The 17,286-nt window shown below is 41.7% G+C and overlaps 1 protein-coding gene across 1 annotated transcript in view; it reads left to right on the forward strand.

The window, feature by feature from the left end:
- The window catches only part of CDH13 (cadherin 13), a 445,458-nt gene extending 432,005 nt beyond the window's left edge, over window positions 1-13,453 (forward strand). Inside the window, exon 14 of the mRNA XM_033069460.2 lies at window positions 8,929-13,453. Coding sequence (XP_032925351.1) covers window positions 8,929-8,936 — 8 coding nt within the window. The 3' untranslated portion in view covers window positions 8,937-13,453. The remainder of the gene's footprint in view (window positions 1-8,928) is intronic.
- Window positions 13,454-17,286: the final 3,833 nt, after the last annotated feature.

Below are 17,286 nucleotides of genomic sequence, written 5' to 3' on the forward strand. Positions count from 1 at the left end.
CAGGTTCGTTTTTAGCTTCAGGGCTCAACCATTCAGTTTTTCCAATCAAATTTTTTGGGTTTTCCCAAGAAAAAAGGAAAAAGTTCATCCCTGTTCCATACAGTTCCAGAGGAAGGGTTCCCAACAGGTGAATTTGCTAAAATCAATAATTCTTGCTGGTCTCTTTGTTTTGTTGGTTGGGTTTGGTGGTTTGCTTTTTACATTTTAGGTTCTCTTAGCACCTTTTAATCTTCTACAGCAATTTTCTACTTTTCAGAGCAGTTTATTGAAAAATAAGTTTAAAAAAAAAAGATCAGTTTAATTAAAAAGACTAAGGAAGTCTGGAAGATACATTATCCCATTTCTGAGAAGTGAAATATCTCTATTTTGGCTAGAAATGCAAAAACTATCAAAATGGGGAGACTTTTGATGTGAAAGGTGCTTTATTGATGTGGTTGTTTGTGGTTTTGTTTTTTTGGTTTTGGTTTTTTTGCACTGCTCTACTTTGATTTGCATTCTTGTGCTAGAGCACAAGGTAGATACCTAAAATATCACCTAAATTTTGCTCTCCAAGTACTTGGAGATTTCTAAAATTTATTGAGTTCCAGTGATGTAAATCTCACCTCCTAAACCAAACAGCAGCAGCAATATCCACTATCACTCATTGCCTTTTTTACAGATGCTTTGGTCCACATTAATATTATTATTTTTGCAGCTAAATATCACTGAGATAGATGCTTTCTCAAATGCCTGCTTGAGAAAAAGCCATTTTTATTTGTGTCCTTAAAGATTTTGGTTGATTATTAAGGAAAGGATGGTTTGGGGGTTAAGGGGCTGCTTCAATTTGAGCCAGCCTTGATTTGAATCTCACTTTTAACACAGAGCTGTGTCCATTCCTCTGATTTCTCTGCAGGTTTTTCCAGTCCTGCAACATATTGTGCAGTTTTGGGAGCCCACCTAAAGTTAATGGGGCTTGAAATGGCCCAGAAATCCAGATGGATGTCCATAATTGGGGACAGGATGTTTGTACACCAGACAAGACAAATAGAAATGCCCCCAAATTACACATCAGCATATTTAAAATGTGCTTGATAACACTGCATTTTATTGAGTCAATTAGGTGGGAAATGGCATTTTACACAATTTGAAACCGTCCAAACACGGTGCAGAAGTGCAGAGGTGAAAAAGCAGGGCAGTTTGGAAGATGTGTGTTTGGAATGCAAAAAAGGGAGCAGCAAAAGCAGCTCCTTCCCTAAGAGCTGCAATATTATTGCTGCTGGTCATTGTGGACCATGAAATGGGCATTTAAAGGGATTGGTTTGATAGCTCATTTAGTGTTGTGAATTCCAGGGAACGCTTTTATGCCTTCATTTTCTCAACAGTACTTCACAGTAATTGTTGATATATAATATTTTGTATTTCTTTTCTGAACAACTTCTTAAAGCCACATAAATATGGAATTTCTGATAGTTATCATCAGGATTGCTCTGTAGTTGGCCCATGATTAAAAACTAGCACTGAATGTATGACCAGTTGAAGCTTTTTTTTTTCTGCCATTAATGGTCACTATACACCATGGCATTTTTCTTTCTTTTCACTGTGTCTGTCCTTGGATATTTTCCCACTCTATAACATCCAAATAACTCAATGCAAACAATTTTATATTGAGATTTGGGCGGGATATTAAAGATTAGGAGGAGATTTTTGGTGCCTAAGGTTTGATGATGTTGCCTTTGCTTCTGTAATACCCAGTGGATACTTACAAAGCCCTTTAAATGACCATTAATGTTTGGAGTATTTCAGACTACATCTCAAAGCTTTTTTCTATATAATTAATTGGGATAGGTCATTGCTTGGTACTAAGGAGAAGTTCTTTTAAAAAATTGAAATGAGCAGGTTGATACAAACACAATTTTTGAGTTTGGCTGTTCCTTTTCCATGGCTTCCAAGCATAATACTTCACTCTAGTTTTTATTCTTACCCAACAAGAATTTCTTCAGATGATTAATTTAGGATTTCAAGCTGGGTTTAGTCCATACCTACAGATCTGAATGTGTCTGGATTGTTCATGTTCTGCTTATTTGAAAGTGATGGTAACCTGTGCTGTGCTGCTGTGGGAGATGAGCTCTGACTGCCTGAGCAGCTCCCAGTCCTTTAAAAGCTTGGCTCCCTGCTACACTTGATGCATTTCATTTTCAGCATCCATAGGAAAAAATCAGCAGACTTGTTCAATGCTGCTGTTTCAAAACTGTACTTATTCATTTCACTTGTTGAGTATTTTCAGCCATTCCATTCAATTTATCAGATTAGAGCACGAGAAATATCCATGCAGGCTGCAGGCAGCCACTCTGCAATTGTTTAGTTTTGACAGAACTGAAAAATTAAGGAAGCATTAATTCCCTATTGCTTAAATGAAGGCAACACTGCCTTGGCAAAGTTTCCAACTGGAACTCACATCAATTTAAAAAAATAATTATGGAGTACATCTTGGCTGTTCTACCCTAAAACTCCCCCTCTCCCAGTGAGATTCTTCATAGCCCTGGAGAACAGGAATTATATTAGAAGATGATGTTTTATTTGATAAACCTAGGGGAGCACTGGGCTGGGTAGCACATGGCTCTGAATTTCTAAGCAAGGAGAGTCTGAATTTTACTTCATCTGAGCAACTTTTCTTTCAGAAAATGTTTTTTTTATGCACTTCTTAGGAACAGCTCTGTGCATAGGGAGTGTCAGGAGTACCTGACAGGGAGGAGGGCAGGCACAGACAAGGATTCAGCACTTTGGCTTCCCCCACCCCTGCTTTGGATCTGCTACTGCAGCCTTACAATAATGATAAATTTAATAAATTATTATAATAAATATAATTATAATAAATATAATTATAATAAATATAATTATAATAAATATAATTATAATAAATTAGCAGTGTGAGAGCCACTCTGGGAAGTGCCCACTGCTGGTGTCACACAGGTGAAATGACCTCAGCAGGGGGAATGTGTCCCACTGTGCAGGCTGGGGGGTGGCACTGGCACATTTCCCCTCTGCCTTGAACATTTTGGGCAGATTACAGAGCAGCATTTCAGCTCCTGAAATTCAGCACTGACACTGATTTAGGAGAGCCCCACAAAGCTCTGGGTGCAATTAGGAGACTCTCATTTCACACACACAGCCCTAATGCTTTTCCCATCCTTAGCAACTTTCAAATAACTCCTCACATAAATCCGAAACAAATTATGTGTGATTTTATAAGCTGCAAGTTTTCAGGATAAACTAATTTACTTTTGGAGTCTTTATAAACTTTTCCCCAAGGTGTTGTGTCCAATGAGATCACCAGTCTGCTCTGGCTGGTATTAACCCAAAATTTCTTAATTGCAGAAATGAAAACATAGGATATCTGGGGAATAGTCCTTAAAAATCAGTGAGATTTGGGGGGGAATTTATAATAATTTATAGGCACATGGTGCACTGTAAAACCTCTGGAGTTGAAAGCTACCTGTTACAAATCAACCAGTGATGCAGATGAAAATAATTTCTATTTTTCAAAGTTCTACATCAAGGCTAGACTAATAACTATGCCTCTAATTAATGACCTTTCCTAGATGGTAAATCCAGGAAAGAAGTACCTGGATGTTGATTAGCTGCCTAATCAGAAACACAGAGCTGATCTCCTCTATCATTTTTGTTACCTCTTTAGCATTACTGAGGTTTCAATAAAGTCCATGATGTAATGTAGACTTTTAATTATGCCAGATTAATGTAATATTTCTGATGAAAGGGTAATTGAAAGAAATGGAGCATGCATGAGCTGAACTCCAAACTCCAGCTGCGTTAACTCTCTTACTTTAATGGGAATTAAAGGATGAATGCATTTTGGGTAAAGCTCATTCCTGAACAGAGGGTCAGCAGGAAACTTAAATGCCTTTAATTTTTATGAGGTTTTAACTGCAGTGTAGGAGCAGAGTCTGTGTAACAGAGGGTGAGCTCATAAGGAGTACATCTTTCAAAGGCTTTTAATTACTCAATTTGGACCTGTTTCTTTAAAATAAGCAGGGGATTGAGTGACTAATATGTAAATATGTTCAGAGAAAGCTCTGGCTGCAACAGGGAAAGCTGGGAAGTACCAAAGCATTTTCTGAGATCAGGAGTTCTGCAAACACCACTGCAAGCTGGCTGAAGGGAAGGGTTCTGCTGGAATGTGAGTCTTGGCAGCCTGAACCACAGGGAATGGATTTGCATCCCACCAGTTCCTTTTTTCCTGGAATGCAGATTATGAAATCTTTGTCTTAAATTATGTGCATTTTTTCCTCCATTTTCTTCTGCTGTGTGGATGAACACGAGGAGTAAACCTTGAGTTAGCCCAGTGTGAAAGAGGCAGGGAGCTGTCTCTGCAGTCATTGAAAAAGCCAGCATTAAGAACTTGGGCTGAATTAGGTGGATTGCACCTTTTCAAACCAAAGCAGCTTTAGAAACCCTAATTCAGGGCTTTCTTCTGGAACTGGCCACCATCATCAACTCCAAACTCCAGCAGACTTTGGTTGGGTAGAAGGAGGGGTTTGTTCCATCTGATTTTCCTTGTATGAGTCTCCCTACCCTGAACTGGGTATTTACACTTTTATCCCCATAGAACAATTATTATTAATAATGTTATTTGTACATTGGACCAAGAGAAACTCTCACAATGTTTTGTTGACCAGCAGAAGCAAAGCTCCTCCTGCAAGGCCAGCCCTGATGCCAGCAGCCAGCAGCTGTTTGGGAGAAGGTGCTGTGCTCTACCTGAGCCCATTGAACAGAAATGGAATAACTCAGAAACACCTGGCAGCCACCCTGCCTTTTCCACTGCTGCCTCACTGTTATCTCAGAAGGAATGAGGTGAATGTGTCTCTCAAGTATCAAAGAGGTAGAAGAGCAGAGAACTGGGAGATAAAATTGGTGAAGATCACATTAGAGACTGAAATGAGAGAGATTTCTGGAGAAATAAGTTCCCTATAGCTGTGCTCAGTGCTGCTGGGCATCCCTGGATACCCAAAGGGAAAGGTGGAAGGCACAAAATAAGAGCAAAAAATTCCCACCCCACCTTTGTGGCCTCAGTGCCTTGGGCAGCAAATCACCTGTAGGTAATTCCTGTCAAATCACATCTAAAACAACACATGGTGTGTGATAATTCTTGAGTGCTGAGGCCAGATATGGAGACAGAGCTGATAAGAAGAAAATATAATAATTACTAGACCTAATTATCATTAGTGTGCAGATCTAAACCTGCCAGGCACAGGCTTACCAGGGAATTAAGTTCTTAAAAGGAATAGCTCTCATTGATCAACAAATGTGCTCCCTGCACGTATTATCTGCACATTTTATGCTCCCAGTATTCCTTAAATACTAATATATTTTATGAGCTATTGCCAGCTGCAAACTTTAAATCATCTGTGCTATAAAATACATAAGAATGGGTAAAAAAAAAATTAAAAACCAATGCAAGTCCATCAAAGTGAGTGAAAGAGTCACCAGGTGAGCTGGTTAGAGCTCAAATAAGAAGCAGACTAAAGGTTTGGCTCTGTGTGAGCATTTCTGAAACTTCATTTGTTCCTTCTTTATGGGGATAATAAAGAAAAAGAAAAGCCAACAAGAAAACCACAATTCCTATAAAGAAAATAATAAAGAACACTGGAAATCCAGCTGGGAGAACAGAGAGATTTTAAACATGGACCAGAGGCTCAGAGCTCCCCAGTGAGTTTATACCAGAGCAGTTGTGTTGGTTTCAGTGATTTCCTCACATTCAGTGTTGAGTTTTCTGGGCAATACTTTGGTTATCCTTGATTCCTGTAGATTTGGTGTTAAGGGAGTTACTGGCCAGAATTTTTGGCCAATTAACACCTTATGAGAGTCTGTAGAAGGCAAATTTGTAACTGGCACTCTGTTATTAACCACAGAAACAAAAAGACTGACGCTCTCTAGGACATAAGCAATTTCCAATCAATTTTGTGTGCAATAGAAAAAACCAAGAAAGATTTAACCTTGCATATTCTTACTTACCAAAGATGGTTGTCTACTGAAACTTTAGAGACCATAATTTTTTGGGTGTTGAATCTGACTTCCAGAGGCAAAACCAACTCCTTTAATAATCCATGTGTTCAAAAGGGTCAATCGCCATTAATGGCTGCCAGGCAGTGTTTGGAAAAATTATTTTAACACAACCTTGGTCAAGGCTTAGCTGAATTCAGAGTGGTCTTGGCACCCTCTGCCAATGCCAAGAGTTTTGTGGAGGTGCCAGCAGAGGCTGGGACACGGCTTTCCATGGAAGGGGACTTCTAACAGGAGTTGTCAGCACGGGATGAGAATGAGAGGAAAAACAGATCCTGCAGGGAAAACCCAGGAATGCGCAGGGAGAAAGAGGCAGTGAAGGAGCTACAGAGGTTTTGTCAAAGTGGCAGAGCAGGAAAATGCTCTGCACAGCACAAGGCTGGCAGGAGATGAGCACACAGCAGCTCCATTTGTCAAGGGCTCAGGAAAGATGCTGCAAAGCTGCTAAGTGAGAGCCTGGCCAGGAGATTTAGCTCTTTGAATGGCTACAAAAAGCCCTTTGGGACAGCGTGAGAGGCAGAATCCTCCAGACTGACATACCCTAAATATACAGACCTAGAAAGGAGATTCCATGACAAAAACCTCCTCTGGTTTGTTTGTGCTTTCAGGCTTGAACAAGAGGCAGGATGATGGTGGTGTCCTGAGCAAAGAAGGGAGTGCTTTAGGGGGAAGATTTAAGAGCTGTGCAGAGCTGTCAGGAAAACATCCAAAAGGTATCAGAGCTGGAGGCTGACATTTCAGACTAAATGGAAAAGTGGGAAAAGAGAGCAAGAGCTCTGAAGTGTCAGCACCAATGTGATTGCTGAGCAGGAATGGATTGTGTCACTGAGAAGGGGAAGAAAAAAGGTGGGGAAAAAAAGATTTCCTAAAAAAAATAAACTGAACAGGCTGGACAAGGGATTAGAGAAATCACAGAAAAATTATAGGAAGACATAGTCCCAGGAGCCAAGGGAACACCAGATTTTCAGGCATCTGATTAAATGGATCAAAGGCAAGAAAGGATGAAGTTGAGAAGCAATTTCAGTGACAGAAAATCTAGGCAGGGATTGTGGAGCTTTGAAGGGAAAGGAGTAAGGCAGGTGGGGTAACAGGAAGGATCAAGGTTTATTGTGAGACAAACTGGCCTCCAATAGATACCATAGAAAAAGATTCATAATTAAAGCTGAACTAACTCGTTTTTGTACATCATTTACTCAGGAAAGACAATGTGTATGAAAGGTAGTAACATTCATTATGTCTGTCAATTTAATGTAAAATATACAAGCTTTTCTTCAGGTGTGCACATAAATCATCAAATCCTGCCCTTTATTTACAGGCTGTTGGTGAAGCAGCTCACTGGCTGCTGGAATTGCTGGGAGATTTATAAATTTTGTGCTGACAGCTTTCTCTGGTGACGTTTCAGCTGTGGATTGCACAGGAACTCAGAGCCACAGCTGCTGTTCATTCATCATGTACAAGTGCCTGTCCTTAGCAGGAACACCCCCAAGGATCTCCTAAGGATTCAGAGCAGCTTCATCCATCCCAGAGCCAGGGTCAGCTCCTTTGAGCCAGGATTAAACAAATGCCCTTTAATGACACCTGCCTTCATTGGGATCTGGAAATGCTATTTTTCATGTTGTCCATGAGATCAGAGCCTCAAATTCTTTCTTTTCACCACCCAGGAGATCAGGGTGTTTATGGGAATTTAGTTCTGTCTGGACTCCCTAATCCAAATATATCCAATCATGACCATAAATCTCCTGTATGTGAGTCTGGATCCTGATTTTGTGGCCAGACCTTTTCTTTAAGCAGCAGGCTAAAAATCCACATGCCAAGCAATTCTAGATTTTGTCCTGTTTGGAAATCTCAGTTAAACTTCTCACTTCAGTGAGCCCCATCCATCAGCATCTCTATGGATTTCTTACACTTAATTTGCTTTATTTACCTTTGTTTACCAGAACTGAAGTGCTGCAGGGAAGGGGCCAGGCAGGTGTTGGCATCCAGGTGCCTGCATTGCTGCAGAATTCAATACTGACATCAATTCAAATGATAACAGGAAAGAAACAAATAAAACAAAACACCCTTATCAATAATTATAATAAATTTTATTTCCCCTAAAAGGCAAAGAGATCATTAAAAAAATTTAAAGGGCACAAATCAGCATCTAACATTGACCATTACATTTCTATGGTGGTGACAAAACTATCAATATTGCAATATTACAGTATTTTAAGTGTACAGACACAATAAATATTAGACAAACATTTTAGTGAGTTTTGATGTGTCTTTCCCCTGGTTTTACAGGCTGTGAGCTACAGCTAATGTTAGATTTACTCCTCAACTCTCCATTCTGAATTTCTTTACTGCCTTGGTATTATCAGAGTATCCATCTAAAACAGAATTCAAATGCCACATTCACTTTATTAAATAAACCCCCCACATATGAGCCTTATGCTTCTGTAGCAATATTAATATGATACACCAGGCCTTTCACTCCCTGGTATATTCACAAGCTATAAGGCTCTATTAGAGTGTTATTTTTGAAAATTATCTGTTTGCTCTTTGCTTGTCAGGGTGTGCAGGGAGGGAGGGGCTGGCATTTCACAAATGTAACTGATGGAGGTGAACAGGGGGAAAATCAGGATTTATCCTCTCACCACATCTTCCAGAGCTGCACCACAAAGGTCTCTGACTGCCCCACATGACATTTTGGGGTTTCCTCTTAGAGATTTCTGCATTCACAAATAATTGCTTCTGGACGCAGATAATCGATATTTAACTACTGGCAATGTTGATGCACTCAAGCAGCGATTTGACTGGGGAGAAAACAACCCAAAGAGCTGAAAGATGTGTGATTTGCATGGCAATACTCACCCCCATCTCCTCCTCTAGGTCTGTAAGAACTCCTGCCATTCGAAGCTGTCCTACCGAGTTGCCACAGCAACGAGAAGAAGGAAAAAAAAATAACAAAAAACCATCAGATCTGAAGATTGCAGTTTACAATTACTGTTCTTCACTCCTCGGCCTCAGTTGCTCCAGTTTAGTTTGCAATCTCACTCAATCTGTACCTTGGTGTTCGACAGCCTCCACCCCTGTGCCCCTGGATTCCTCCTGCAGGACACAAGGTTTACTCCAAATTTTCTCTGAATGTTAAAAGACCATGACATCCAAACCCGACCTCGGGGGAGCAGAAAAAAACACAAAAAACAAACCAACAAACCAGATTGACTCCATTTTTTTCTATCTGTTGACTTGTTGCTATTCAACTGTTCAGAAAATATTTTGTCTGTGGGTTAGTATTTGTATATGTATGAGTGTATGTATATATATATATTTATATAGAGAGAAGAGTTATACCACAGGTTTAGCTTTTATAAAATGTTCATCTGGAGCATGAGAAGGGAGGGAGCAGGATGACACAGCCACAGATGAATTGTAGCTGTCCCACCATGGCTAAACCTGCTGGGTTTGCTGCTCGGAGCGTGGCCAGCAGCAGCGAGCCCGTGGCCACCCCGAGCTCTGCCCTGGCCCTTCTCGTACCTCAGGTTCAGCAAACAAGAAATGCAAGTCCCTGGGGCTTGTTGCTGATGTGAGCTGCTCTCCCTGGGCCCCAGAGGGAGTTGAGGATGCAGGAGGAGCAGCCAAGGGTGAGCTCAGCCTGGCTGGAGGGGCTGCAGCAGCGCTGGGGCAGGTGACAAAATGATTTCATCAACTCTGCAGGTGAGAGCTGTGATCTCTCTGAGCCTCTGTGCATGAGCAGCACAGGTGCCCTGGTCTATAAACCCCCTCACAAACACACAAATCCATGCCTTTGGGTATATATATACATACATACACACGTACACACAGTTTCCAGTTAAGAGTAACAAGAGCATTTCTTTGTGTGTGTGAACTTACCACACCTGTTTGCAGACATGGGAAAAAAAAGGGTGTTTGTTCTTTATGAATATGGATCCTTTTTTATTCTGTGAGCATGTAAGGTCAAAAAAAAAAAATTCCTTCTAACTGTACGAAGATGATCATCTTGTTAATAAACTGTAAATGATCCATCAAAGCTCACACCAAATTTTTATAAAATTAACACAAAAAGTATACTAGTGACAGACTGTGGCTTTTATTAGAGCTTGCCAGTAACTAGGGTAAGGTAAGTGTCTTAGAATATTTTAATAAACTTGCTTATTTAAAGTTTAAACAAGAAAGCTTCCTTATGCAATAGAACTTTGCAGCTGCATTCTTTAGTTAGCATTTTTACAGTACTTATGGGTCATACTCAATCATCCTTACCACAGTGAGATTATGAGCATACCTTCCACACCACCTACATGTTTCAATAGTAAAGATTTTTGGAAACATTAAAAATAAGTCCAGACATACATTCAGTTTCCCATAATGCTACACTAGATATTAAATGTGTGTTGGTGGTTAAAATTTGCTGTACAATAGCTTTTCTCTGACTTCCTGTATTGTACCAAATATAAAACAGGTTCTTTTTTTTTATTCCCTTTTTTTTTTTTAATCAAAAGGAGTAATAACAACAGCGACAGAGGAAAAATGAGTTTGTGTTGTGAGCTCTCCTAACCTGGAGATTTCTTGATAAGATATGAGCTGCCTTCAGACCTTTTCTCTTCCAGCTTAACTCCTGCAGTCCTGACCGAGTGCAATCCGTCCCTGGTGCCTCTGTGTCACCAAAGTGGCACTCCAGGCTCAGTGGGAGCAGGTCAGGGACACCAGGAGTGGCTTTGGCAGCTCCAGGATCCCAGCAGGGAAGTGCCTGATCCCAAACACCAACAGGGGCACCCTTCTCATCCTCCCTCCCTGCCCATGCCTTGTATTGACCCCACCTGCTGCTTTGCCATCAACAACCACGTCTTTTTTTATTCAAATATATATATATATATATTATTTTCAAGCAAATTTTTTCCAAAAGGAATGATTTAACTACTGTGTGGCACCTCTGGAATTCCAACGTGTATGTTCAGTGAATGCACCCAAAGATATTCTGCACCCTGTGCTTTGAGCTACAAAACCTCTATCTTGAATAAAAGAAATTATATTACCCTCCCCCACAAATACTCTTTTCTACTTGCTTTTTTCCTCTCTCCACCCAGCCAAACCCACCTCTGGAAAGATCCCTTTGTCTTTGTCATTTCTGTCAAAGGCCAGAAAAGTCTGCCCTTCCCTGCTTTAAACCAAAGCTCACAGAGCATTTGGTGAATCATTCCAAGGGCAGCCAAAAGAACAAAGAGAAAATTCTTCTGCCTGGAGCTGCACTAACAAGGGGAAGACTCTTCCCACCACCCTGTGCCCAAGGATAAGATGTTTATTCTTGGATCCACTGCACGATTTTGATGTGCAGAGAGGTCAGAGTCTGGCTGAAGCTCTGCCTGAGGTGCATCCAGGGCTCCATCCCCATTTTCCCTTTATTTCTGCTCCCACATTGAAGCCTCCCAGCCTTTCCCAAGTGTCCCAGGCTCCACAGGGAGCCCATCCCTGGCCTGCCCAAGCCTGCCAGGAGAAGATGAAGCTGCCATGTGAATGTTTCTCCCCATTTAGCACAGACTTTAGCACCTTCATAGTGTGACACCAGCGAGGAGCCACAGCAGAATCTGAGTTTTCCTGCCTGAATAAAGGGTGTCACCTCTGGCTCAAAACACCCCTAATGTCCATTTCCTGAAACAAAACAGCAACAATGATTTATCCATTTTTCTACAATGAAAAAGCAGAACATTTACATAAGTGGTTGTATTCTTTTCTAATAGTTAATCATGTTTAACATTTGTTCAGCCAAGCTTGCTGTTTTTATAACATACCCCTTATTCCTGCTCAGCTATTTTAGTCCCACCAACATTTATTTCACTGTGTTTGTAGATATACAAATGCTGTCTAGAGTTGGAAAGGCAGTGAACTTGATTGTCTTTTGTAACATGCACAAAACTTTTTATTTGTAAAAGTCATTTCACTTGAAAAGGCAATGTGCTGTTAAAACAAAAATCGGGAATAGCAATCAGGAGAGGAGTTTATTAGCAAGAGAAAGGTCTCACTTTTGGTGTGCTTGCTAATTGACCCCTGCTCTGTGTGTGCTTTTCCAATATGCCTGTGTGCATTGATTAATGTCCATTTTGTTCAGTAGCTGTAGTTCTGAAGAGTGAAAAAAGAGAGAAAGGAGCTGAATTTCCTGCTGGGTGTGGAGGAAAATTAGGTAAGGGTGGAACTCTGGTAACACTCCCTGAACCCTGTTCTCATCTGCTGGTAATCAAACAGCAGCTCCATCACCAGAGCTGAGATTCAGTTCATCAGATTTAGGTGAAATTTTACCTCCCCATATGTTGATTTTTGCTGGTTGGCTGTGAACAGACATGCTGCAGTGTTTGTCACAGGATCAGAATTCTGAGGTTGGGAACACCCAGCCACCCACAGGTCACTTGTGCCCTTCTCTGAGCGTCTGAAGGTGTCCCTAAGGCTCCCAGAACAGTTTGGTTTAACCTTTATTTGAAATGGATGGGGTCAAATAACTTATCCTGTTCTCTTACATAGCTGTTTTTTGAATCACTATAATACAAACCTCATCTATTAAATTATGGACCTAGAAGCAGTTTGTAGGGCCCTATCTTAAATGCCTTATCACTACAAAAAGACATCTATTACATTGACAACTTTTGTCTTTCCTTTACAAAAGCCTCTTGTCTGAAAAACTGAGAAAGTTGCCAACTCTCAAATGTTACTAATTCACTCGGAGCAGAATTCTGTGTACAAATAATTTTGCATCACTTGGTCTAAAGGCTAAGTTGCTTTTGAAATAGGTTTAAAAATGTCTTATTTAATTAAAAAAGAAATTATATTAAAGTCACATTGGCTTGAGAACACCAAGTCTAAAGCAAAGCTCTGCTCCTGTCTTGCCTTCATTGCATCTCTAGAAACTCTGTTGTCTGAGAGATCCAGCCCAATGCTAACACAAAGAAAAATAAAAGAGCAATTATTTCCTTTCAGTTAACTCCATGCTCTATAATCTTTGGAAGTAGCATGCAGTGCACATTAGCAATTATCATTATAAGTATTCTCTTTACAGCAGATAGAGCTGAGTTTTTCCTACACAAAGCACATCAGCCACTGCCTGCCCTGCCCTGCCTCTCACCAGGACACACGAGCTGCTCTGGGCTGTCCCAGTGGGATGGATGCACTCCCCCCCTCTCTGGAAAGTTTCTGGTTGCACAACTGCTATGTGTGTATATATGTAGATATATAGAGATATACACATATAAATATATATATAAAATATATGCAGGTGGGAGGAGATTGATACAACATGGGGACTTGGAATAAGCAGTTGAATTCCCTCAGTTAGGGGTGAATTCATGAGATAAGGGACAGCATGGGCTACATGCACTGAACCAGTCTGATTTAAAGCCAATCAAAAAGGTAAAATCCCACACACTAAACCCCTGTTGTATTTCTGCTACCTTGAGCTGTCCCCTCATCCCACAATTACAGTAATTTCACCATTATAAGCCACACCATTTTGACTAAAATTTTGGTCCGGACCCAAAGTGCGGCTTATAATCAGGTGCGGCTTATATATGGACAAAGAATGAAAAGTTGTTGTTTTAGTTTGGAGGACAGGTGTCTGCTGAGAAAGGCAGGAACTTCTCTTTGAAATGGAGAATGTGAACCCCCTCCCTCCAAATTATTATAATTTTGAAATCAAGGGGCTTTCAGGCAAAGATATGGGAATTAGGAATAACAGTTCTTTTCTAGGGAAATTAAAATAGAAATACAGCACTACAAAGAAACAAACCCCAAACCCTGACACAGTCAGAGTACAACCTGACACCCGTCAGGCAGGGTGTTGGCAGCAGTCCCATTCCATGGTGGCTGCATCCTCCTGCAGTGACAGATGTGGCTCAGTTGGAGCAGTGCTCCTGTACAAGGTGCAGTTTCCCTCCGGAGCTCCAGTGCTGATGTGGAGAAATCCGGTTTTCCTCTGGAGTCCAGTGGAGAAAGGGGCTCCCTTAGTGTCCCAAAACCTCTGTTTTTATCTTGGTAAGAAATGTTGGGCTCTTCCCCCTGGCTGGAGCAACTCCCAATGGGATGCAGTAATTTTATCAGTGCCACAGTGGGACTCAATGGCCATGAGCAGAAAATGACTGGCTGGAGGAAGGATGGGCTGTGAAAAGATAAAGAACAATGCCCTGCCTGATTTCAATGGATGGCCCATTAGCAGAATATCTGCCATTGAGATAAGGATCACTGCCCCACCCTCAACAGATGGTGATAGAACAGATACCTTTTATCACAGCCTGTATTGTAACCCAAGAGAGTTGCCAACACCGGACGTGTGGTTTATAATAATGAAATTACTGTACATCATTTGAAGATATGCATCGTTGTTTACTGACTCATTTTCAGTTGTCTGTGGATCAGCAGGTCACCAGGAGTGGAAAGGGGAGGGTTTAGAGCCAGAATTCCTCATTCCTGAGCTTTCAGTGGGACAGCTGTTTGGGAAAGTTTCATCCAGCCTTGAATATTGCACTGCTCTGTATCTGCACGTGGCTGCACTCTGCAATTTGGGGTGCAATGAACATGTCCAGAGGCAGGCTGGGTGTTTGGATGGGCACACACCCCTGCCTGGGACTGGGGCTGAGGAATAAATCCGTGTCTGGGGGTCTGTGATGGGGAACTCAGCACAAAGGAGTTGTGTTGTCACTGCCATTTCAGCCAGAGCCCTCCTGTAAAACCATACCTCCCATAACAACCTCTGTCCCTTTAAGTTACCATCAAGATTTTTTTATTATTTTTTTTTCCTTTTTTAATAGTCCAAGCAAGGCGGAAAATACTCTGTTTGATTTTCAAGATGCTTAATCCAGCTACTTTTCCAGGTAATCATTCCTTTGGGCCCTAGTTGCTGAATTGCTTGCTGTTTCTGAGGTGTAAATAAACGTTTTGATTTATGACGTGGTTGCAAAGAAACTTGTAATTTATTTGTGAAATGCTCAAATAAAGGATGTATGGGCTTTTACCTTCTGTCTGGACATGGAGCTCCCTGCAGGAGTGGAGGGTCACAAATTCACCTCCAGACTGGCGAAGGAATGGAACAACCTGTGCTGAGAAAGGAGAAAAATTGCAGCCCTCACCTCACCATGATGTGGTTTGAGAATGATAACCAGGAGCTTAGAGAGGTCAGCAGAATCACAGAGGAGGATTTGGGTTGGGAGGGACCTTAAAAACCAAATTTTGGATGATCTGAAGATCAGGGACACCTTCCATCAGACCAGGCTGCTCAGGGCCACATCCAGCCTGGCCTGGGACACTGCAGGGGTGCTTTGACCACACAAAAAAAAGGGTTTGCTCACACAAGAAACAACAATAATTTGCTGTCCAAAGCCCCATTTCCATTAGAGAGGTTGCCTTGAGCCAAACCCAAACCAGATGTGCCCAGGCTGGCTGCAGCCAGGAGCTCTCCTGGATTTTTGTGCATTTCCTTTGTGCCTCACCTGGTCACCCTCCCACCCACCACCATCAGTTCAGCTTAGAGAGAACAAGAACTGCACAGAAAATGGCTGAACAAATTTCAGAGCTCTCCACCAGGGAATTCTTGTTCCAGCATAAAACCAAAGCCCGCTGGCTTTCTGAAATTCCTGCAGGTTGTATTTTAGATCTTCTAGGAAGTTATCTGAAGTGACAGAGCCACATAAAGGTAGAATATCTCTGAAAATAGCCTTTTAATACCTCTGAGAATAGAGGAAGCTGGGGAGGGAGGGCAGCAGTTGAAGGAAATATTTGAGTACAAGCCCCAGCAGCTTTCTGCCACCAAGACCCACCTCCAGCTCCTGCCCTGTTGCTGATGCTTTTTCAGGCTTTGAATCTAAAGGGGTTTTTCATGTGGTCCATAATAAGCAGAGGATGAAAGAGCCTACATGAAGCTTGTGGTGTAATTGGGCAAAAGGTCACTCATTACCTGAAAGCCACAGCAAACATGTGTCACCTCCTTTGGTCTCAGCTGAGATCATTGTCCTAAACTGATGCTGTGCCTTGTGCCTTGAGAGAGGGCTTGGAACAGCACAAAGTTAAATCATAAGCAATGAGGCATTAGCAGAGAGAGAAAATGCTGAGTGGTTTGTAGCTGGGGGAAGTTTTGTGCTGCCCTTTCAACCTTGCCCTGTCTCATCTCACACCTCCTGCTCTGGACTGCAGACTGCTGATAGCTGGGAACTGCACAGTCCAGCCCAGTTTGGGTTTTTCTCCAGCAACAGTAAATCAGAACAATCCCTCTGCCTTCAGTGCAGCCTTCTCACCTGCAGAAACAAAGCAAGGGTCATGCTCCTGCTGCAAAGCTGCTGGGAGGCTCAACCTGCTCACCTCTGGCTGGACTCTGCTCATCCTCCTGCACTGCCTGCTGACCTTTGCTGCTCCCTTCTCTGCACTCAGAGACTCCAGCCCAGCCCAGCTCACTCCTCTGAGCATTTCCCAACTTCCTGCTCCATATCCAGCTGTGGGATATCACCACCACCTCTGCTGGATGCACTTTCCTAAACAAGAAAAAGTGTTTATTCTCCTTGATTACTGACAGGTATGCTGGAGACTCAGGAGGCAAAGCATAGCTGGACAGTTGTAATTAAGTGTGTCATATAATTAAAACCAGTGATTGTAACCTGCCTTGGGGTTGCAGTGTGTAATATTGGCTCAGCTGGCACCAAGGGAAATAGCCTTTGGTGGGATTTATGCACCTGGTTCCCACTGGAATCATTAAAACTCTAAAAGCCTAAGAGCTGAACGACCCCTTCCCCAGCTGATAAAATAACTACAGAACTATAAAGTATTTCCTTTGGTTTTAAGTCATCATGAGCTAATACACTAAATTTTTTTCCCTACATCTCCAAGGTAACTTAATTGACATCATGTTTCATACTGAGCAAAACCAGTAAAACCTCCAGAGAACAGGGGCCCCAATTAACAGATTCCCAGCCTTTCATATCCTTGATTGCTGAAAAAAAAAAAAAAAAAGAACAACGTGGGGGATGTGTAATTCATGTGGGGATCACAGAGAATGTGACAGAGTCCTTAGATAAAGCACAATAAAAACCTTATAATACAGTAATTAGAAAAATTGTTGTTACAAGACACTGTCTAAAGGAAAGATTCAGACTTTTTGTGCCATTAAACTCGTGTGTACAAGCTGTGACCGTTAACTGCATCATGTTAGATCTGCCCCAGTGCTGGAGAGCCCAGTCACAGTGCCATTGTCACAAAGTGCAT

This window comes from Catharus ustulatus, chromosome 11, assembly GCF_009819885.2.
Source record: "Catharus ustulatus isolate bCatUst1 chromosome 11, bCatUst1.pri.v2, whole genome shotgun sequence".
NCBI lineage: Eukaryota > Metazoa > Chordata > Aves > Passeriformes > Turdidae > Catharus > Catharus ustulatus.